At 39.7% G+C, this 23,398-nt stretch overlaps 1 protein-coding gene across 3 annotated transcripts in view; it reads left to right on the top strand.

Moving 5' to 3' along the window:
• The first annotated feature begins 345 nt into the window (after positions 1 to 345).
• faf1 (Fas (TNFRSF6) associated factor 1) overlaps positions 346 to 23,398 on the top strand; it is a 74,972-nt gene continuing 51,919 nt past the window's right edge. For 2 of the 3 annotated variants that reach the window (XM_072681662.1, XM_072681659.1), the window contains exons 1-7: positions 346 to 879; positions 1,665 to 4,086; positions 5,272 to 5,340; positions 12,237 to 12,283; positions 17,839 to 18,089; positions 20,099 to 20,190; positions 20,985 to 21,076. In XM_072681662.1, coding sequence (XP_072537763.1) covers positions 4,030 to 4,086; positions 5,272 to 5,340; positions 12,237 to 12,283; positions 17,839 to 18,089; positions 20,099 to 20,190; positions 20,985 to 21,076 — 608 coding nt within the window. In that variant the 5' untranslated portion in view covers positions 346 to 879; positions 1,665 to 4,029. Of the gene's footprint in view, positions 880 to 1,415; positions 4,087 to 5,271; positions 5,341 to 12,236; positions 12,284 to 17,838; positions 18,090 to 20,098; positions 20,191 to 20,984; positions 21,077 to 23,398 lie in introns of those variants that run through there. The other variant, XM_072681661.1, reaches the window with a different exon arrangement.

The raw sequence follows: 23,398 nt of genomic DNA, 5'->3' as shown, positions 1-23,398 counted from the left end.
CAGCAGCGGGCTGAGCTGGCAGTCCCTTTTATCCAAAGCAGAAAGGGTCTGAAGCTTGTGTAAAAAACTCGCAAATCCACTCCTCGACACCGTTCACGCAGGTGCAGGGTTTTAGGGGGAAAAATGACACCCAAAGGTGCGTTTACATCGGACGCCCTCGCGTGAAAAAAACACGACGTCAGAAAAACAGATAGAGCCAAATGTCACAACGACCAGCCGCTGCAGTCACCAATGACTTTGAGAAGGATGTGCTCTGTGAAGCTTCTGCGCGAGCTTCCCGCCCATTTCAAACTCGGAGCAAATGGGTTTGAATGTCGTGGTCGAGCCCTGCGCGTTGGCTTCGCTCGCGCTTCGGTTACCGTGGTTTTCTCTCAGTTTCTCTTTACCCCAAAAATGGAAAGTCGACCCGGTCGAGCAAACACACACGGCGAGCTGATTTGAGACGAAAAAATATGATCGGACGAAGTGTTTACAGACAGACCGCAGTGCAGCCTGATACTGCTACCGACTCGCGCTGCAGAATGGCAAGAAGTTAGCTAGGAGGCAGTGATCTCCTGGTCACACTCTCTGGTTACACCGCAGCTGGGCGACATGACGAAGCGACAGCAGCGAAATAGTGTCACGTTGAAAAGCAGCGCTGTCCCGAACTACCTGAACAGAGACACCCACAGTCCTGACACGCTGTGTCCTTTCGATAGTTACATGTTCTTCGTCTGCCTGTTCAACAAGCTGGCTGTCGGGCAGCTGACGTTGTAAAAGAGAGGTGAAGAGAGGGAGAACAGTCCGCTGCTGTTGTTTGACATCACTCATTTTTTGAAATAAAGGACCGAGACTTCCGCCCACTTTTACTAACAGACGCGGGGGAGGCGGGACTCAACGGTAAGCTAACGTCGAGGAGAGAGACACACACTTGCTCTTTCTCTCTCTCTCTCTCTCTCTCTCTCTCTCTCTCACACACACACACACACTGGGGAGATAATGTGTTAAGCATGAATTCGCGTGAAGCTCATTTAGGCATTAATATCAACTCATTACTTGAGTACTCATTATTTAAAGAAAAACACACACACCTACTTTATTTACACACCAGAAAATCAGAACCCAATTACAGCTCCTCACCTTTTGATTCTGATCATTTGCAGCCTAATCGAATCAAAGTCTGGCAGGAGTTTTACAGAGGCTGTAAACAAACTAACAGCCAGGCTACATGTAGCACACTCGATAACATTGTATCCATGTTTTAGTGAATGTTAGCATATGGCTAGTGTGCTTGCTTGCAGCTAACATTAGCTCATGGCTGGAGCATCAGTCGCAGGCCTATACTAAAAACAGAAACAGTAGCTAGCTAACATTGACAGGCACCTCTGGTACATTTTCAACTGCTCCTTATTGTGGGTGTATTTAATAGTGACACCACGGAGTCGCATTGACTAGTATTCTAACATTAACTTCAAGAACTGACTGACTGTCCACCTGCTGCCTAATGTGTAGCTATATCTCTCCTCTTCAGAGGTGCCACTGTTACAAGATAATCCGTGTTCACTTCACCTGTCAATGGTTTCAATGGTTGTGGTTGATCACTTTAAAGATCCCTACGTAAATACCTAGGCTGTGTCTGAAACTGGATTCAGCTAGCTGACTTGCTGTCCATGCTGTCTCAGCAGGCAGTGTAGTCTCTGCAAGGTCTCTGCAACCCGACAATGAAGGCAACAATACGTTCTGACTCTGGCAAAAGATCTCAACCAGCTAGATGGCAAGACAAGGACACCATGTGTGTTGGAATTTGGCCTCCACCTTTAAGCAGTGGGCAGCCATCGCTACAGTGCCCAGGGAGCAGAGAAGGTTAAAGGCTCAAGGGCCCAACAGTGGCACTTGCCAAGCTCAGGTATCGAACTCACAACCCTGTCAGCAATAGTCCAAATCTCTAACCGCTGCATCACCACCACCCAGATATGAGCATTTAGCTGTATTGTGATTAGCCATTAGCATTTTTTTTGCCTAATTTAAAAGAGAACTAGATCACTAAACTTAGATTTAGACATGACTGGGTGCCTTCCTGCCTCAGAATCCTGTCTGAATCCTGTCAGCCTTTCTTATGTATCAGACACAGCCCTAGTAGTGTATGTAGTCCATTGTTTCAGTTTCATGACCGAGTGCCCACTGACATTTTAGGGTTTACCCACCTTTTTTCACCATTACATCCCTGAATGAAATGTTCAATTAAATGCATTAGGTTAAAAAATGTTCTTCATCTTCTGCATGGTTTTATCTACATTTGCATACAAAGGGTGGGTTCCAAAATATTGCAAAATGCAGTGCATTGATTTGTTTTAAAATGTGCTGCACATCATCTAATTAAAGGACATTTTCATGCACTTTGTAGTGAAATATGGAAGGTGTTTTGCTGATGATATCCACCATACAAAAAAGCAAATTGTTTATCCCCATAAAAATAATTATCCCAATAACATTAAAATATCATATTGCCCACCTGTACTCCTACCTATCATAGGCTAGATCTACATAACACAAGAATATGAATGACGTTAACAATGGCCAAACTGTGATAATGTGACGGGTGACGGGCATCTCTTCAACAGCAGATTTGTAGGGTGTTTCAGGTACGCAGTGATTTATTACCTACCAAAAGTGCTCCAATAATGTGCCAATGAGACCTGTTATTACTTACTACTAAAGGAGAGATGGTCTATTATGTTAATTATATAATGATTTTAGTACAGTTAATTCTGTTTTACATATCTTACGTTACAATAGGTTTGAATCAATAAGCGATTGTTGAGTATTACTGGTGAGGTCGTGAGGTGCCATTTCTTTCACGTTATTAATATTTACACTAACAGCGACTTCTCGCAAAAGTGTTTGCTCCCTTGCGTTGGGATTGTCATGTGCTGAAAAGGTTCCACCTAGAGTTAGCTTTTAGCATTCCCTGGGCTACCACTTGCCATGGTGCCTCTGCTCCCACAGCAGCACTTGCTCTTGTCAGCCCTTTCCCCTCTCTGGTCTGCTTAGCATTAGCTTTTAGCCTTTTTTAGTCTCACTTCTGTATTCTCTTGAGATAGCCATTGCATTTAGCCTTGTAAAGCTTTTATTAATGGGCTGTACATTTACATTTATGGCATTTAGCTGACGCTCTTATCCAGAGTGACCTACAAGGTATTAGTACTAGTACTAGTATTACATAGGTAGGCCAATATAGTGTTAGGAGTCTTGCCCAAGGACTCTTACTGGTGTAGCGCAGCATAGTCACCCAGACTGGGAATCGAACCCCTGTCTCCCACATGGTGTGGTAGCTCACTGGTAGGTAGTGGTGCTATCTGTTGCACCACACCAACCTGTATGTATGCTATGTAGCTCCATGTTGGGGACGTCAACAGAATGAACCAATCCTGTTTTGTAATAGTTTTAGGTTTTGGATTTACAGTTTCAATTCTAGAGCACCTTCAATCAGCTTTTCATGGAACAACTGATTGACTTTGATTCCCAATAAGTAATTAAGTGAATCAACAACAGAAAGGTGAGTAAATGCCTCACTGTTAATCAGCCTCCACTACATGCTTAGTTTCAGTGGAACCTGTCAGACGCAGCTATAAATCCAACATCCCATAATAGTAACGAGTACAGTGCGGCGGATTTGCGCAGCTCTGCGTTAGTCGAGCGCACCCCTGTGCTGGGCCTCGGTTCAGTTTACGACAGTTGGTCGCGACTGCCGTACGATGTTGCTTTGATAAAAGTGTCGGTGAGAGAAAAGCTGCTGTTGAAGCAGATCGAGGAGAAGAGAGGAGGCTGCACTCTTTAACTACGCCCGCTGCATTCACACAAGCCCTGGGGTCCTGTAGGGTTAGAGGGCGAGCACCCAGCCGGACTGTGTTTGTGTTACTGTGTGTGCGCTTGTGTGTGTGTGTGTGTGTGAGAGAGAGAGAGAGAGACTGTGTGTGTGAGAAGGGACGAAGCGGTGAGTCAGAACGGCGCAGCTGGAGCAGCAGCCCGACAGCAGGCACTGTTACAGCCATGGCCTCCGACACTGGGAGCAACATGGACAGAGAAATGATTCTGGCTGACTTTCAGGTGTGTTTCCTCTCTGATCTGACAGGGCTGTTGAGTTTGAGGAAAACCTCCAGCTCGTGATGCTGTCCAGATAAACAGCTCAGCTAGCTAGCTCCAGTTTATATGAACGTTAGCTACTGCTGCTGAGGAGAGCGGCTAGCTTACGGCAGCTAGCCAGCCTGCTAAGTCACTGACAGTTACTGGTTAGCAAGTCAGTAAGCTAGCTAGCGCTGATGTCTTAGGAGCTGTTGTCGAGATAAGTTTGTTTTGCTCATAAAAGCACAGTGAGACGGGGTTAACTGCCAGTGGCTGGAAATTACCCGCGGAATGCTGCTGTGCTGAGCAGATACGCTGTGGGAGTTTGTTAGCTAGCTTGGTGGCTAACTGGCTTTCATTGTTGCACTTTGACAGCAGCCGGCAAACTAGCTAGCTCTACTGCTGTGAGTGCGAGGTTTATTTTGGCCTTAAGGGGTATTTCAGAGAAAATCCTTCTTAATGGTCTTGTTCTAAAATGTCAGTGTCTAGTGGGTTATTCAGATGACAGAGGGCAAACTGTGTTGGCTAGATAGCTTAGCTAACTGGGTAGCTGGTGTAAAGGCTATGACTGGACGTTTTGGTTAGCATAGCTACCTCTAGACTGGACTGGTCCTGCTTGTTTGTTTACTAATCTGGAACAGTTTATTTGCCATATCACAAAGCTTCAAACCATTTGCCGTTCTGTGAAGTATGTATTCAAATATGCAGCTACATAACAAACGAGGTCTCTTGGAGAATCAAGTAAAGGGCTGTTATTCTTGTAGATAGACAAGATCTTGGAGAGCCAGTCACGTGACTAAATGAAACCAGCTCTGTTAATGTAAAACAACAATGTTCATATTTTGATATCTGATCTATGTGTAACTGTATAACATTTTTCTTTAGCACAAAACAGTGAAATAGTAAACATTATGGTTATATACAACTTGAACTTTCATTTTTTAAACTTACATTTGTTTATTTTATTAACTCAACCTGCAGTACCAGAAAGAAGAGCTTCATTCTACTTTCCAGGTTTCCTATAAATGCTTTATAATCAAATATACTTATTTGCAGTAGGTTTCCCAAACATAGATCTTCTTAACTTAGAGAGATATTGGTGAAATATAATCTCAATAAAATACTGTCATCAACTGTACTTCATGTTTGTGTCCTATTGTCTTGTATCAGGCATGTACAGGGATTGACAACATTGCAGAGGCAATCACACTCCTAGAACTGAACAACTGGGACTTGGTGGTAAGTTTAAGATAATTACGATGATATAATAATCCCAACAAATAACAAACCTAACTTATGATTGTTAAGTGTTGCTGTTTTTGTTTGGGCCACTGGTGAATCCTATACAAAACCACATTGTTCATTATGCAGAGCACATTATCTCCTGGGTCTTTTGTGTGTTAGAACACAGAAGATTCTAGCACAGTTCTCCAGATCCACTGTTGACATGTGCAGCGGTGAAAGCACAGCTACATGTATTGTGCCAGACATCAACAGATTAGCTATTTTGTTTCATCATCATGGCCATTTTTCTCCCTAGAGTCCACTTGTTTGTAATATTTAAAATGACGTAAGGGCACGTTGTGTCCTCTGTCTGTAGTCTGAGTTTCCCAAACTTGCAGTCAGTTACATGCTGAAGTTAGTGAAGATAAATGAGCAGAAATGTATTTGTGACTTAAAACTAATTTGACTAAATATTCACTGTACAACACTGCCTGTATTATTATACTGGCAGATGAAGTATTTTAAAAAGCAGATTTAATAATGTAATCTTTCCAATTTATTTAAAGAGCACTAAAATACCAGAAAATATATATTTTTCATGTTAAGAATTTTGTTCTTGTGTGTGGGGGAAAAAAAAACAAAAACTAAACACACCACAGAAATATGAAATATCATAATATCATAAGTTCTCCACATCAAGGGGGAGGGGGGGTCCTCTGCTTGCTTTCTAACAAACAAGCTGATAAAAATAACATGACCATGAGCTACATTTTGTCAGTGATTAATTTTGTTTAATGTCCACATGTTCAAATTCATTTCTTCAACAGCTTTAAGAGGTGGACTGAAATGTAAATCCTTATCAAATGACTGATCTGCTTCCATTTATTTTTGTGGCATTCATTGGGGTCCAAGTACAGTGCCCCATTAAGGACTGAGTACAACACAAATGATGGAGTTTTAGAACGGCTTTGTTTTTATTACATGTGGGGACTGAAAAGACGGTTTTGGCCATCAATTTGCATATTTGCTCAACCATTCCACAGTCAACCTGAATTTATGTTAAAATCCATAAAACATTTTAATGCTGCATGGGGAAAGATATACAGGTCATACAATTCTTCTTCTTACCTTTTTATTTAATGTTTAGGTGTCTGTAACATGGTATCATGGTATTTGAGGCATGTGAACAACTAAAAGTAAGAGCTAATTAAGTTAAAGTACAGCCCCCCACCAGCCTCCCATTAAAGTTCATATCAATAAGAAAGTTACTTATTAGACAAATGTCAGTGTTTGTTAACCTCATTCCATCATGAATGTGAATGCAATTTTATGTGTTTAGGTTGGAAAGCTCATCTGATTCAAATGACATAGGTTGCAGTGAATGAAATGGACTGTTTTCATCTATTTACTTTTACATAAATATAGTATTAAAATATACTTTGTAACTTTCAAAAAAAAAAGTAAATATAGATATTTTTACTATTATTTAGCACAAACACATGTGTTTCTATTGCTTACATCATCATGCACATCCTGTCATAATTTTTCTCAGATGGCTTTCTACTCAAACACTAATGCTCATGACAGTTACCTTGAATGTTTCCCGGAAACATCTAGCCACTGTGACTACTTTGCTTTACCACAGGATTGATGTGCTCATACTGTTGTGCAAAGGTGGTAGTTTTTTTTTAGTTTTTTTTATGGACAGTACAGTACAATTGCCCGACAGTCTGACAGAACTGCCATATACAAATGCTTTCTCTGCTGAAAGGTCTTTGTGGATACAATGTTTTCTTACACCAACTATAAGAAGTATCAATATCTTGTAGCCAGTAAAGTTCATGTTCAATTGGTACCAACCCTTCGTAGCTCCCCCTAGCACTAACAATGTTTATCACCTTCTTCACTGCTACGCACCAGTTATGCTCTGTATGCAGTTTACAGATCTTTATTTTTAGTTGTTACTTATTTCAAGTCTGTTATATGTGATGATTGACAATTTAGCTGTTAATTTTAGTGGTGATGTCTACAGTTGTTTTTGCCCTATTTGTAGATACTGGAGGTGGGAGTGGGATTGTTGTTCTATGCTGTTTTTTTTTGTTTTGTTTTTTGTTTTTTGCCTCCCCAAATTTGATGTGCAAAGAATGATTGCATTCCACATGACAAACAATTTGTTAATACCAGTTAACCCTCCCGCCCACCCCTTTTGTAGCTCCCCCTAGCACTAGCAATGCCCCCGTCTCTAAAAGGGTAAGGATTTAACACGCACAACATATCCTTCTATACAAGCAAAGCCAGCTCTTGCCTCTATTACCTCTTTTTGCACTGCTGTCGATGTGGCATTGCCAGCCAGCCGACGCACTTGGAGAAAAGGGCCAGATCCCCAGCTCTGCTACACCAGATGCCTGTGTCGGCCAGTATCGCTTTGAGCGATGAGAGAGCGCCACCTACCCACCCAAATGGAGCACGGCCAATTGTGTTCTCTCAGACTCTGGATACTAATGGCAAAGCGACATGGCTCGGCATTTGAACAACCTGGGTGTAGTGGTAAGGGGTGGGAGAGTAGCCGCTCTGAGCCCTCTATGCAACGTACATTTAACTGGTGTGGCATAATTGTCCAGTTGTAATAGTTACAGCTTGTTAGTTACAAATAGTTACAATATGTATAATTAATGCATATTAATTAATGCCATATCCTTGCGCAAACAAAAAAAATGACCAATTACCAAATGTCTTTCAAAGCGTTGTACTGAAGATATCGCTATTGATAAACTGACATTTGTCCTATTTGCACATGCGCAAAAAATCTTTTCTTCGGTCACCATCGCTGCGTAACGTCCCAGTTGGCTTTAAATTTAGTGGTTATGCTTGCCTTTCCTGTATATGCCACCAACTCATTTCTAGAGTATTGTGTTGTCTGTTGACTGATAAGATAACTGCATTCCAGGTAAAGAAACCTTGTTTACTCTAGTTCCTTGAATATCATTTAACTTCTTTACTAGCCTGTACTCAGCCTGAAAGGTCACTGCAGTGTGCAGTTTTATTCAGGTTTCTCCCCTCATATTTCTAAAGTCTAAAGAATGTGCAGTCTGAGTGCAGATCTAAACTGACAGTTTCAAAGCAGAGTGTCAAGAAATTGTGGTTTTCCCCCCACAAAAAAAGCTCTTTAGCGTGAAAAGGGGGATGTTTTTCTATATTTAGCATCAAGCTGCAAGTATAGTGGCAGCTGTTCAAAGCAAGCAGGGCTGTGCCCCTGTGGTGGTTAAATGCACCTGTAAATGTGATGACTTGCTGTTCCTGTGTGTGGAGCTGGAAGGTTGAAGGAATCTACAAAAGAGCCCCTGTGTGTAGGTAAAGGACAAGCAGCCTACTCTCAGCCAGGAAAACACATACACACACTCAGCATCTGGGAAAATCTTTCATTAGCTTTGGGATGTTTACAGTACCCAAAGTTAAATGATGTGGTATGTGTTTCATGATGGACTAATTGCAGTGAGCCTCTGAAGTACATTAACGGTCCATTAGTTTAATGTATTAAGCAAGTCCTGTACTGGCTCAATCTAAATGGAATTAAAGGTTTAAAATGCAGTTGTTGCTTAAAAATCTTGTTTTTTTTTATCTTAAATGTTGGGACAATATCTGACTAGCTTTTTAACTGGAAAAGATTGGCCATAGTCCAGTTTTGTCTACTTATTTGTGGGGGCCACAAACTTATTTGAGAGCACTAACCCAAAAGCAGATTTTATTTTGTTTATTTATTTATTTTTTTTTACTTAATTGGAATCTCAAATGAGGGAACCACTGTGGAATATGCAAAGTCTAAATCATCACACACTTTCGTCAAATAGCATTAAATACATTTCAGTAGTCTAATATTTGAGGCATATATTGTAAGGATTTGTAAAACATTGACATGGCTGAAAGAAAAAAAACTACAACAAATAGCAGGAACTCTCTAAAAGCCTGACATATGTCCATATTTATAGGTAACAGCCTTGTCATACAGTGTCAGAAACCACATAAGGAAGTCAAGTCAAGTGGGTTTTTATTGTCATTTCAACTACATACAGAGTACACAGTGAAATGAAACAATGTTCCTCCATGACCATGGTGCAACATAGACCCAGTGCATACAGAACTCAAGTGCAACACAGTACAAGTGCAGACAGACAAAGAATAATAGCAGCAAACAAACAGCTAACAAAGTCTAATTGAGATTACAACTTTACAACTGTGCTTTGAGGCAAGTATAATTTTATGCATGCGGTTTACTCATGCCTAATTGGTAAAATACAAGCTTTCATAATTTCTTGTCAACATCCTTATTAGACTTATTGTGTGACAAAAACTGAAGGAGTGAACTGTGGACATCAAAAATGTCTTGACTGGTCAATTACATTTGATTCCTGGTTTTCTCTTTAAACTGTGACCAGTGTAAGATTGGCTTCATTCAGATCTTAATCCATTAAATCAGTCTGGCTCCAAAACCCACAGGCCCTTATATACTCCAAGTTGCTGTGCATTCCTGTTTAAAAAGGGAGGGAAGATGCAGCCCACGTTTCTGTGTTCTGCGATTGATTTCTCATTAATTTTGTCTACCTTATCAGGCATCTCCTTTATTTACTGCTGTGTACCGGTTATGCACGGTATGCAGTTTACAGTTCTTAATTTTTTTTAAATGGTTACTGATTTCAGGACAGTTATATGTAATAAGTGTTAATTTAGCTATGAGTATGTGTAAATGTATACAGTTGTTGCCTTTGTTGGTTTGTGCTGGTTTTATACAAACGTTGATGTTCAAACAATATGATTGCTTTACATATTACGACATATTAAATATGTTTATTTAAATAAAATAATTAAATAATTTTCATTACACCCTGTCACATCGCTAAATTGGGCATTTTCAGGTTTTTGCATTTTGGTATCATACTGTTTCAATGCATTGTTACAGCCCTGCATACTGCAGTGCTTTGTAACATTTGATTATTAATTGTTATCAAATTATAAAAAAAAATAATAATTGAGAGCATCTAGGTGGGTCACAGTGCAGAAAATCATTTGATATGGCAGCAAATATTAGTTAAAGCAGCACTATGCAGCATTTAATCTTAGTACAACAGCTTACAAATCATCTTAGTGCTCCACAGATAGCACTGCTGTTGTTGCTACACCAGGCCTAGCACGCAGCTAACTTCATAGAAGCTGCGCAACCCAAGTCACGTTGTGTAAAATCCTGTAATATTACTTTACCACATCAGTCCTCATGCACTCTTTCACTTTCGTTGACTGTTCCTTATTCCAAAATGTGAATTACTCTTCCCGACTGTAGGGGGAGCCCAAGAAATGCTAAATTTCCGTAGTGTTGCTTTAAGTTGTGCTATTCTTAACAGAAAAAAGGCTTATGTGGGAGACAACAGGCCAATTAATTGGATAAGACAAATTCTATCAAATTGAGTGGATTGTTATGCTTGACTGTCAGTAAATTCAACTTAATTTTCATGTGGTTTTAAACACCATTTTAGGTTCATTCTCAAGGTCAGTACTCAAGGGCTATTGAATTGTTTCATTGGGGTTTATGATGGTTTTGTGACTTAATGAGCCTACTTTTCTTATTAAAATCTTTAACTTCATGGTAATCATCTAACCAGTGTGTTTGTGTGATCAGAGCGAATGTAATTGTTGCACTGTAGTTGGTAAAGTTTGTAGTTGTTAAATGTATTTTTTTATGTTTTGCAGGCAGCCATCAATGGTGTGATCCCATGCTTTCATGCTTTCACAGTTTGCTGGTGTTTCGAATTTGTCCTTGAATTCATTATTTTCTCTACCAGTGAAATGTTCCATGTTCCATACATTAGTTTCTGCATCTTTTTTCCACATATATGCTTGCTTATTGCAATTAAAAGGTTTTTTATTTAAAACTTCACCAGGACACAGCTTATTTCTAAGCTACGCCCAACTTGTATAGATGTTTCTGATGCTGGATTTTGTGGTGTAGACACAGAAATGGTTTTCTTCTGATGACTCTTCCATTAAGGTTGTATTTATGCAGGTGTTTGTTTTGTTTTGTTCTGTTTTTTTTGGCCACGCCTTTGAGCAGATCTCTCTAAAACCCTATCAGAAATGTTCTTACAGCCTTGACCTCCTTGTTGAGCATTGTTTTATTTCAATGTTCGTCATGCTAGACAGCATGGCTGCTTATTATTTGGAAAAGCTTGGAGGAGTATTTATAAAACTTTGAATATTGCATCATCTGGCTTTCCCTAATGATGACTGTGAACAAGCTATAGCTCCAACAAGCATATTAAGGTCTTAGACCTTCAAAAAAGGCTCAAATCTCTTGAGGTTTCCTAAAGCTTTGCATGGTGCTTTTTTCATTATTCTTCCTCTGAAAAAATCTACCCTAACATATTCCCTAATCATAAAATGTTGAAAAGAATATTTGAATGATTGTTGAAGATCTTCTGCTTATTAAACTTTTCACAGTAACAGAAATGTTCGACCAGGGGGGCCAACACTTTTACATGCCGCTGTTTGTACAGATTGAAGGCTATAGCATCATACGTGGAAAGTGTATGTACTGCTACTGCACCCCAGAAATAACACATCATTTGATTTAAGACTCCACCAAGCTGGGCGGTCCCTGCCTGTCAGTAAATTCAACTTAATTTTCATGTGGTTTTAAACACCATTTTAGGTTCATTCTCAAGGTCAGTACTCAAGGGCTATTGAATTGTTTCATTGGGGTTTATGATGGTTTTGTGACTTAATGAGCCTACTTTTCTTATTAAAATCTTTAACTTCATGGTAATCATCTAACCAGTGTGTTTGTGTGATCAGAGCGAATGTAATTGTTGCACTGTAGTTGGTAAAGTTTGTAGTTGTTAAATGTATTTTTTTATGTTTTGCAGGCAGCCATCAATGGTGTGATCCCACAAGAAAATGGCATATTGCAAAGGTACCCTCAACAAATGTTATTTTCTTGAACCTAGTGATTACGTGTATGTTTACCAGGACTTCTCATCTCATGGTGAATCTTGAAAAATAGACAACTCTGCAAAATATCCGTTGCTGTAAAGATTACAAAATAACAAAGGAAAAGGGCCTGGAGCAAGAGTTAGGTGGTCAGTACCTAATGATGTTAGTCAAGTACCACATGCATTTTGTGCCCAGCTAAGAGTCTTTCAGTTCATTTGTACTTGACACTGGGAGGATGAGGACTGACACATGCCCTCTCTGACACAAGAGCAATCACCCATGGGGCAACCAAAGAGTTCTGCCAATTCATCTGCAAGCAGGCGCCCCCGTTTGCCAGCATCACACTGATGTGATGTGGGGGGAGAAGTAGAACCATCTACTCACTCAGAGAGAACAAGGCCAATTGTGCTCTTTCATGCTTTGGCTGCTGATGGCAGGCAGCATGACCCGAGATTCATACTTAGTTCACTGGACCATGTTTGGCCAAATCTTTGCCCATTATTTCTTGCTAAAGGCTTCTAGTTCTGTGAGGTTCTATCCACAAATGTTTGGTTATGTATAGGTTGGAGGACTGTGAGCACTATGGCACAACCTTCAGCTTGTGCCTCTTAAGACTTGTTTAGAATCATTATCCCGCTGCAGAAACCAACATTTTTCATCTCCAGATTTTATAATAACTGTGAGATGTTTGCTTTCACAGTTTGCTGGTGTTTCGAATTTGTCCTTGAATTCATTCTTTTCTCTACCAGTGAAATGTTCCATGTTCCATACATTAGTTTCTGCATCTTTTTTCCACATATATGCTTGCTTATTGCAATTAAAAGGTTTTTTTATTTAAAACTTCACCAGGACACAGCTTATTTCTAAGCTACGCCCAACTTGTATAGATGTTTCTGATGCTGGATTTTGTGGTGTAGACACAGAAATGGTTTTCTTCTGATGACTCTTCCATTAAGGTTGTATTTATGCAGGTGTTTGTTTTGTTTTGTTCTGTTTTTTTTGGCCACGCCTTTGAGCAGATCTCTCTTAAACCCTATCAGAAATGTTCTTACAGCCTTGACCTCCTTGTTGAGCATTGTTTTATTTCAATGTTCGTCATGCTAGACAGCATGGCTGCTTATTATTGGGAAAAGCTTGGAGGAGTATTTATAAAACTTTGAATATTGCATCATCTGGCTTTCCCTAATGATGACTGTGAACAAGCTATAGCTCCAACAAGCATATTAAGGTCTTAGACCTTCAAAAAAGGCTCAAATCTCTTGAGGTTTCCTAAAGCTTTGCATGGTGCTTTTTTCATTATTCTTCCTCTGAAAAAATCTACCCTAACATATTCCCTAATCATAAAGTGTTGAAAAGAATATTTGAATGATTGTTGAAGATCTTCTGCTTATTAAACTTTTCACAGTAACAGAAATGTTCGACCAGGGGGGCCCACACTTTTACATGCCGCTGTTTGTACAGATTGAAGGCTATAGCATCATACGTGGAAAGTGTATGTACTGCTACTGCACCCCAGAAATAACACATCATTTGATTTAAGACTCCACCAAGCTGGGCGGTCCCTGCCAAAAGAGGCGGTTACTGTTTCCATGCTCCTGTGAAACAAAATTGGCTTCCTTTAAAAAAGCGCTTGCTTTCGTCATGGCAGCAAACTTTTTTTTCCCCCCGCTCTCTTTAATAAAGTCCAGCTGTGGTCATTGAGCTTTAATTGAATTTCAACGAGTCACTGCAGCATTGTAACCAGTTTTCATCTAGGCATGAGGTATTCCCTTATCATGGAGTGTTGATTCTCCAGTCCCTGCTGTGGGCAAGGGGAGCAGTTAGCACTTCATCAGTTTCTTTGTTGGATCCTTAACGGGTTGAATCACATGTAGCACTGCAAGAGTGTGGCAGATCTATGAAATGAATGGGAGGCGAGGGGGAGTATGAGGGAGAGACTGGTGAGTTTCATTGTGGAGAGGAAATGCACGTGTGAAGTATGAGCCGCAGAATTCGCCACCCTGTTCCCTTTCGGAAGCCTGGTGTTGATTAATTGCCTTTCTCTCTTTTTAACATCTCTGGAAACACACAAGTAAAGGGAATTATAAGAACCAGATTTGCTGTGGGTGTTTTTGCTCTGTGTGGTGGTTAGTTGATAACCTTGTTAATGGAGGTGAACGACCAACAAAGCAGGCAGCTTTTTATAGGACTTTGAACAGATGTAGCCAACCAAGGACTTGATGGAGAATTCCACATTGTAACGTGCTGCTTGTGACTTGAATATGGAGCATATAAAAGCGTAATGCCTTAATTCAGCATTGCCTGTAAATATGGATTAGTTTCAAATAGTTCTGCACTCATTTCTCCTTTTTCATGTTGACTGTTGAGGTTGAACCACAAGCTTTTCAAACCTTTCTCAAGCAATTGACACAGCTCAGCTCAATTTGCATGTGATGATCTTAAATTTGTGTGCTCTTCCTTGGGCTCTGATGTTCTCTGCATAGACGTGTCTACTTCGGGGAAACAGGAAAATCGTTGACGCCTGAAATTAGAAACGTAACGAACTGTTTCACACGCAGTTTGTTTTGCATTTCTTATTGACTTGAATTTGACATTCCTCTACAGTTTTGTTTTGAGAGAGAAATGGACAACAGCAGAAACAAATAACAGGAATTGAAACTGTTGGTGACAAAAGCGGCCTGTGTGAGGGCATTATGTCCTCAGTCCATGTCTCCCTCCAACGGTCAGTGCTCATGAATGGCAGCAAGTCTTAAGAACAGATATATTCAAGCACTGCACGCACTGTCTGACGGTTTATTTAGTGTGTGTGTGTGTGTGTGTGTGTGTGTGTGTGTGTGTGTGTGAGTGTGAGTGCAAAGGCTTTGGGCACGGGAACATGTTTTTCTTTAAGGCCTGTAATTATGAATGGAGTCTGGCAGCACGACGCCCAGCCATCTCCTTTCGCTGGAGGCTGGCACAGTGCTGCAGGCTGGAGGGTGGCACGGCTCGCTGAAGTGCCCCTATTGAGCTGCCCGCGGCCAGCTGGCTCTGAGCTCTGAGCTTTGGGGCCTACGCTTCCCATTGCCAAGCTTTGGGTGGGTGGAGGCTGCCATCTAGGTGCACACAATGGAACAACCGTTTCTGAATTCTTTTTAAAAAGGGAGCGAAATGGGAGGGGGAGCCAAACAAGAGTTTAAATAGAATCATTGATAAGCCAAGAGTGTGAGCGAGGAGCAGTTGGAAATCGTTAACATATCGCATAAGTTGTGCACTGAGAGGAGATGACATCTCAAGATTATTACCCAGAGATCCTGCAAAAACCTTGTTTTTCACTTTGTTTGTATGTATAGGTCAGTACATACAACTCTGCAACAAACTTCGCGCTTGTCCTTTTCAGTAATTGGTCTAGTTATGCTGCAAACATGACTCAAAACTGCAAAAAAAAACATTATTATTATGTACATTTTTACAGTTTTTATGAATACAAAACTCTTCTAGCTTCTTTAAACAAAGAATTAGAAGTCCAGAGTAGGACCCATCCTGCCTTCCTGCTCTATCCCCAGCTTAGTACGTTATACAACAGCATACATTTACATTTACTGTATTTGAATTCTGCTACCCAGGCAGAAGAATGAAGTGTAAGGAGTCTTGCCCAAGGACTCTCACTGGTGTAGGGTGATGTGTTTTCCTGGCTGTGAAATGAAACCCTAGTCTGCCATGGGAAAGGTGGTGTTGTGACTCACCACACTGGACCAAACATGGATGCAGTCATAATTCTTTTTTTGTCATTCACATTTTTCAATTCAAATATTAGTCCAAATTAATGAATTCTGGGCCCATAGCTGTAAATTGAATTATGAACTCTCTTTCGTTACACATCTTGTATTTAGAGTTTACAGAAGAGATTACTGAATCATTTGCCACATTGCTGCATATGCCTTGTGCAACTCTGGTGAGCTCTAGAGGGGAGGACACGGTCAATGTCTTGTGATGTTCTCCATCTCTGATTGTGTTCTGCTACAGTCTGGCAGTGGCACAAGTTTCTACACTGGTTTAAGTTGGTTGATGGTAGTTGTAAATGTAGTATCACAAGGTTTTACCTGCCGATCTGTTGTCTAGTGGTGTAGCTTGTGTGTGTTTTTTATGGGTTTTGTTTGGAAGTGTCCTTTCTTTAAAGAATGTTTCAGAACATATTAGAAAATGGACAATTGTTCACCTAGTGTAAAGTGTGGCTGTTACTGTATTTTCAACTATTTCAATAGCGTATCTCATTTTTCCACAAAGTGGGTGTACATTTTTGTGTCCTGCCTGCCCCAGGACCCTAACGTCTTTAACCTTTTGGTATTGTAATAAGATGGAATAAATCCATGCTTTGTGCGCGGGCCCTGGCACCCTGCTCCCTCTCTCAGCGCGATATGTGCTGACCCTGGAGGAGAAGAGAAGAGCTTTTGTCCCGGCCGCTGCCACAGAAAAGACATTATTTACTGCCACAGGGGGATGGGGGCTCAGGGGAATTCGACCATCAGCCGCCGAGAGAGCAAGAAGGAGACAGGAAAAAAAGCTGTTTTGTGTCCTCAGCCATAGCAGTATGAAAAGAAAGGAGTTAAAAAGGAGAGAGGGAGAGATTTCCTCTATGCCAGACAATTGAGCGTCTGTTGGGCCCGGCGCATATTATCCCTGTGGTAAAGGTTGTTTACATTGACTCGGATACTGTTTGGATTGCCATTGTGGATCATGCAGAGTGGGGGAGTGGAGGAGGGCCGCTTTTTCTTTCGCCATTTTATTATCGTTCGTTAGAGATGTGTCCCACTAATAATGAACCTAATAATGGGATCACTGTGAAGACTTGTGTGGAACTGTTTGCTCTCCATTTTTGTGTATTTGTAGAAAGAAATTAAACATTTTTACCATAATAAAGTGTCTGGTCTGAGAATGTAAAAAAAGTAGGTAAAAATTTGCAACAAACATAGTGTATCATTTGCAAAGAATGTTGATTTGAAGACCATGCCAAGTTATTATTCAGTGAGCTAGATCATTTAGGTGACATTTACCTTCTATTCCTTTACCTAAATCTCTCACTACCAGTGACTCCTTAAAATTAAAATTTAAAAACTGTGGTTATGTCCTTCTATACACCCTATACACCCTGTTCTATTGAAGTCAGTCGATTTTTATAGATTAAATAGAACATTTTAAAAAACATCTACATTGTCTACATTTTAGCAAAAAGATTGATAATACCCATGTTTGTGTGAATTCAGAAACACACAGTTCTTTTTTAAGAAACAGAAACTCAGGTGGAGAAGGTCCAAAACCTGAGGAGGCAGAGCTGCAGGAACAGGTGGTAGGGTGAAAAGGAAGGGTCTGTTTTTGAAGGTAGTTTTAGTCTAAGTGTAGTGCAAGTCAGTGCAGGGTAGCAAGGAAATATTTACTTAGTTTAATAAAAGCATTTAATGGAAGTATTTACTGCCAGTTTTGTGGCAGAATACCTGCCATTTGTACTGTTTAAAAAAAAACAAAACATCTCAAAGCTGTTGCTGTTTTTGTTCTTTGCAGCAATTTCACCAGCGAGGGCTCTCAGACCAGCCCTTTTGGAGAAAACAGCCAAGCCGCCGCCACGGCACCCACAGCACCCCCTTCAAGAGCAGAATCATCTTCACCTCCGTCCTCTTCCTCTTCCTCCTCTGCCTTTTGTCCCATACTGCCCTCCCGTCACATTGTGGAGCGGCAGCCGCGCATGCTCAACTTCCACGTAGAGTATCGCACACGTTCAGTAGAGGTGGTGCTGGAAGAGGCTAGCACAGTCGGTGAGTAACTAGCACTACAACATGGTTTGCTGCTGAAAAGTTTTAATTTTAACTCTTTACTACAGCTTAACAGCAGTTTTAGCAGTTACTCATCATGCTGCTCCTGTCTCTGCCATCTGTATTTCCCTGTTTAAAGCCATCTGATTTAAATGGGACACGCAGATGTCAACATGATTTGTTGCTGACTATTTTATCATCAGTTATCAGTAGGGGTGGGCTACATGGTAAAGTATTATGTCACAATTTTTAAAGAAACATTTTACGAGACACTTTTTATTGAGCTGCACATGACCACAGACAAAATGCACCATAGCAACATATTCTTAAAAACTTAAATTTAAGTATTTTCACTTGACTAAAGTGATTTTATTCAAAATGTGCACTATATTTTATCCAAAGATGAATTTAACGTGCAGTCGATCAGTGTTCTTTAAGCCCTGAAGATATCCTCAATATGCTTAGAAAATCATACTGTTTATCACAAGAGGATAATTTAAAACAATACGTTAAAAATCATATTACCCACCCCTACATACTAGTTATGTTGAGTAGTTGTTGCAGCTTCTTTGCAGATACAAATGGCATGCATAGATCACAGAACTGTCGTGCTAGACTTGTGAAGGCTTTACCTCAAACTCTCCTCAAATTAAACTGGCACACACAGGTTTGAACTTGTGACACTTTCAGGTTCTTGTGAAGTTCACCCACTTCTTCTGCACTATAATTTCAAGGAAATGTGGTGTGGTTTTTCTTAGTACTCTCAACTGCTAAGCCATAATAATCCTAGAATGTGACTTTACATTTTGAAAGCAATGCAATGTCTCATGGGTCTGCAATCTTATTCTTATACATTATTATTTGTAGAAGAAAATCTGTGTTCATTTAAAGTCTCACTAAGATTTTTATTTTAGTTGCTTGGTAAAATTGTTGCAGTTGTATTGACTGGTATTAATGTGCTTCCGTCAATGAGAGTTTGCTGCCACATTGTTAAAGTCCAGTCATTCTGCCACTCTGAATGAGTCAGAGAGGTTACAGTTATGAATATTGACAATAAATTAGCGTTGTACAGTTCTGTTTTGATGTGGACAAGTGAGCTGGCAAATTTCTATCTCACTTCTGTGAGTGTAATATGCTGTATTGGCACTAATCCAGGCACAATCTAATCAGTAAATTCACTACAGAAAAAAAGTATTTAGATGTGCGCACACAGCATGTTCAAAGATGTCCATATATCTCCAAAGAAAAACATTGGCAGTTGAACAGGATGCTGTGGAGCACATGCACATCATACCCACTGCTACTGGTACCCACTGGTATGTGCTAGTGGGGTGTATTTCCTTTCCAGCATTGGACTGTGGTGCAGTTGAATTGAACACCATTAAATAACCTTTGGGGCTGCTGTTCAAGAGAATCTAACATCAGTACCTGAACTGACTAATGGCATGCCATCAAATCCTTACAAAACACCTCAGTAAAAGCCTTCACAGAACAGTAGAGGCTGTTACTGCAGCAAAGAGAGTGACAAACTGTTATTGCGCACCATTAATATAGTGCGTATATTTGTTTTGTGATTTATGTTATGTTGAAATCAGCCCACACTGACAGTATTATTAAACTTACTGTTTGGCTAAACTGTGCTAAATAAATTATCCCTACCATTTGTAGTAGTGCAGTTATCTAACTGTCTGCCTAATGTGTTGTGTCTAAACATTTACAAATGTTACACATTAACAGCTAGCCGTGGGCTGTTACCCACCTTGGCAGTGTAAAGACATTTTATTGACCTCTGCATTTAGGTTAGAGACCTAACGTTATAAGACCGCTGGCAGCAAGCACTGGCATCAAGGCAGCTATGTTCAGTTTCAGACACAGCCTTGCAGTTTCCCTAATCTATTCCTGATGTAACCTTACTCACATATTGTCTCTGTTTTTGTAGGACAATTGATACTGCCCCCTGCTGGTGGCACTTTGAAATGTATTTTGTTTAAATAACTAAAACATCTTTGCAGGAGACATCAAGCAGATTCTGGAGACAGAGCTTCATGTGCCTGTGTCTAAAATGCAGTTAAAAGGCTGGAAGAGTGGTGATGTTTCTGACAGTGTGAGTAATGTTTTGATGTAAATCCATTTGTTTGGGGATTTTGATCAATGTTTGACCTGTTTGTCAGAATAAGTATAATTCAGATGGAATTCATTTTACATGGGGAGTTTCCGGTGACTTGTACATGATGTATAAAATGAACTTTAAAAGTAAAACTAATCCTGAAGGTTATATTAATTCTGAACAAATACATCAACATTTCATTCAATAAATAAATCATATCCTGTACAATAGGAGTTTTCAGAAGGCACTTGAAAAAGCATTCATAAAACTGACCTGTATTGTCATCAGGATTACGAAGTAGAAAAAAAAATTTCAATTAGAAAAATAGTTCGATTTTGAGTGTTTTGCCTATAAATTCCTGAACTCAAGAGCCTTAAACACATTAACTTCAGGCAGTTATATTGATGTTTCAGGTTTACTTACTTGTGAACAGACAAACATATTAATGCATTTTCCTGGTAACACTGTAATGTGTAAACAGGAGTATTCAACCCTATCTTTATAATGCTAATTTCTTTCATATGAATTTTCATAAACATTGCCAACGACCTGTGATGAAATTGCATTACCCCACTTCCCCATGTAAAACTCTTCCCCTCTGAACAGTTCTTAAGTCCACTAATTTGACTGATTTATCAAACAGCCAGTCTGCTTTATTTGGTCCCTGGCTGCTTTACCTCACCTGGAACACCCTTTAGTACTTGTTCATTAACATAATCCTTAAACACCCAGCTCATGATGAGATCAGGCACCCGTTTCTCTCTAAAGTCTCATCTTTTGTACATTTTCAGACGGTACTGAGGAGTTTACACCTGCCCAAAAACAATAGTCTGTATGTGCTGACCCCAGACATCGCCCCCTCTGCCACAACTAGCCAGAGCAGGTATGTGTCTTATTTGTTGAAATGTATGTCTCTTGCAGTTAATTTGAAATTTATGATCTTAATTGTGAAAACCAGAACGCACTAATAAAAGTATGATTTAAACAGAACTGCTTAGAATCTACAGATTCTGCACACTGTACCCTTCTGGAATAGCACTTTTGCAATAGCTAATTTTAGCATGCATGAGTTCATCTGGTTATTGAGGTAACAACATATATTCTGCTTTAACTATCCAAAACCAGAGCGCTTTAAGTACAATGTCAAGCGTTGTGTGTCAAGTGCTGAACACTGGTAAAAGAGCCTTTTTTTATTTTTCAGTAAGTTAAGGAGGAAAGATGACAGTGTCTCCTAAATATTGACCATAAGATTGCTTATGGATATAGATGCTGGACAGCAGATTCAAATAGTGTGCAAGAGGGGGATGGAATTGGGGTGAAAATTGAGCTGAAAGAGAGATAACCACTTTGTACAGTTGTGGTGACCAGAAAAGCTTCTCTGAATGCAAAACACATTGACCTTGGGACAGATGAGCTATCATCGCAGAAGACCACATTGGGTTCCACTTCTGTCAGTTAAGAACAGAAAACTGAGGCTGCAGTGGGCACAGGCTGACCAAAACAGTTGGACAGTTGGGGGACTCTCGAATTCTACTGAGGTGTAATTTAGCGGTAGTTTCATGAATCCATGCACCCAACCTGCCTTATGCCGACAGTCCAGGCTACGTGAAGGTGGTACAGTATATTTTGAGTATTGATGCGACCATGTATGTGTCCCTTCATATATACCATAATTACCAGTTTTGTAGCAGCTACTTTTAGCATGATAAGGCACCGTGTCAAAGCAGAAGTCATCTCAAACTTCACAATAAGTTCAGTGTTCTAAATTCAGGAGATTTGCAGCCTGAAAGTGCATCTGAAAAATTACAGGATTAAAAAACAAATTTACCATGCATTAAATTAGGTGCTTAACATTTTTTCATTCCTGTTTAGATTTATAAAAACATTGCTTTTTTTAATGCTAGCATAAAAAAACATTAAGACCTTAAGCCTTCTGAACACTAGGTGGCACTGCTTGATCATTTTAAAGGTAAAGCAATTGTGAGAAGGTTTGAAATGGGGGACGATACACTTTTCTGTGATGTGAATCATCTTGATTTTAATATTTTAGTGAAGCAAAGACTAGCATGCAGGAGATATTCTTACAGATGTTTTAAGTCAATGAAGAGTCTAATGTGATGTTAGTACTTTTAGGTTGCCTGTCACTTATATGAGGAGAGAAAAAAATAAGGAAAATAATTTCTCTCTGGAGGGCAGTTTCCAGGGTATTTGTTTTTTTGTTGTTGCTGTTTTGCTTTTTTATTATTATTATTATTTACTTTATTTCTTTTTCTGCTGGTAAAAACATTGTATTACGTATCTATATAGTGCAATGTAAAACCTGAATATAATTCCTTTATAAATAATTATCTCAACCTCAATATGTTGCTCAATACAGAAATGAGCAGGACCATGATAATTAATCATTACCTTACATTTTTTGGATAAATGGTGAGCTTTTTCCATGCATATTGTGGATATTGTCAGTATGTAAAGAACACTGACAAACTGCAGGTTTGATTACAGAGAACATAATTATTCTCATGTAAGTGGAGTACAGTGAATCAAAAATACTATATATTATAAAATTGGACTTAGACTTTTTGTTAATTTTCAGATTATGCCACTGCTTGAGCATGTTGTTTGTGTGGTAAAATGTCATTTCACATATTGTGTATGGTGAAAATTGGATCGGCTATGCATTGTGACGTGCAAGTCCCTTGGATAGATTTACATTTACATTTACATTTATGGCATTTAGCAGACGCTCTTATCCAGAGCGACTTACAAAGTGCTTTGCTATTTACCCAAGAAAAGCCTTAGCTAGTTAGAATAGACTAATAATACAAAAGACACCACCAAGCTTAGACATTGCTAAACACAATACAATAAGGCGTCCATAGAACTATTCGTCCAAGTACTCTCTGAAGAGGTGGGTCTTCAGATTTTGCCCATCAACTTCTGATACAAATTGAACTGCACCAACTGTTTATAAACGATTCAGCCCAAAGTGGCGCAAGTGCAAATATTGCAACTAACCCTGTAGGCAAGTTGATTGATAAATTAATACACATAGAATTGGCCAAATGCAGTTTAGTACACTTCTGTGGTGTTTGAAGGTAGGTGTACGTTGCAACTTTCATACATAAAAATTTTTGTGTCTAAAGGAATGCCATTTGTGAAAAGAGGCTTCATACAACACTGGCAAAACTTGTAGAACAGCAAA

This window comes from Salminus brasiliensis, chromosome 6 (assembly GCF_030463535.1).
Source record: "Salminus brasiliensis chromosome 6, fSalBra1.hap2, whole genome shotgun sequence".
Taxonomy (NCBI): domain Eukaryota; kingdom Metazoa; phylum Chordata; class Actinopteri; order Characiformes; family Bryconidae; genus Salminus; species Salminus brasiliensis.
This window is presented reverse-complemented; position numbering and strand designations above follow the sequence as displayed.